We start from the raw sequence: 822 nt of genomic DNA, 5'->3' as shown, positions 1-822 counted from the left end.
ATGTCATCACAACTTGCTGTGTTCTTGTGTTTGAGGACCAAGTCGAGAAAAGTAGCTCAAGAAAACTTCTTCTAACAATGTGGCCCTACAAACTGTGGGTGGACTGGGTTCCCCTCACCATTGATCGGTGTTAGCTTCCAGTTACGTCGGACTGTGGCATCGCTGCGCAGGGAGAAGTTGAGTCGTCCTCCATGCTGTGGCCCATCACTGTCTCGTGAGGCCAACACCAGAGCTTGGTCCTCCCAGCGAGGCGTACACAGGTACTTCCAGGAATAATCTCCAACGAGCACTGGACTGTTGTCATTCACGTCCAGGATTTGGACAGTCACCAGGGTGGACGCAGATAAAGAAGAGTTTCCTGAGAGGAACACAAGAGACAAATTTAAAGATGCTGAAGCTTCATATTTAGATATAATGGTTGTTTTTTTATTTTCTGGATGATGATGATGATGATGGCACATCAGAACAATACACAATTCTCAACCCTGTATGACCTTTTCTGGTTGTTTGCTGTTCTCTCCTTCTAAATCTGTATTCGTAACTCTTTGTTTATTTGTTCAAACATGCATAAATGAAAACATATGTAGGCAGATTGTATTCCTGCCATATTCTGTAAATGGAACATTCTAAATGGTCCTTTAAGAGAATATTTATCTACAGATCAAATAATATTATTCAGAATTTTACTTTGACTATCTACGGAATAATAATAAAAACACTTACGTCCATCTACTGCAATAACTTCCATGGTGTATGTGCTGTTCTCCTCTCTGTCCAAGGCCTGCACAGTCTTTAGTTCACCAGAATACTTTCCTATTGAAA

At 41.2% G+C, this 822-nt stretch overlaps 1 protein-coding gene across 1 annotated transcript; it reads right to left on the bottom strand.

Moving 5' to 3' along the window:
- Positions 1-89: 89 nt before the first annotated feature.
- LOC113744820 (cadherin-15-like) lies at positions 90-813 on the bottom strand (the record flags this gene model as incomplete). Its single annotated transcript, XM_027275848.1, has 2 exons — positions 724-813; positions 90-358 (listed from the first exon to the last, which is right to left on the bottom strand). Coding segments are annotated over exons 1-2 (294 nt in total), but the record flags the coding sequence as incomplete, so codon positions are not given.
- Between the last annotated feature and the right edge of the window lie 9 nt (positions 814-822).

Source organism: Larimichthys crocea, unplaced genomic scaffold (genome assembly GCF_000972845.2).
Source record: "Larimichthys crocea isolate SSNF unplaced genomic scaffold, L_crocea_2.0 scaffold22085, whole genome shotgun sequence".
Taxonomy (NCBI): domain Eukaryota; kingdom Metazoa; phylum Chordata; class Actinopteri; family Sciaenidae; genus Larimichthys; species Larimichthys crocea.
The sequence above is the reverse complement of the archived record's forward strand: the minus strand, read 5'-3'. Positions and strand labels throughout refer to the sequence as shown.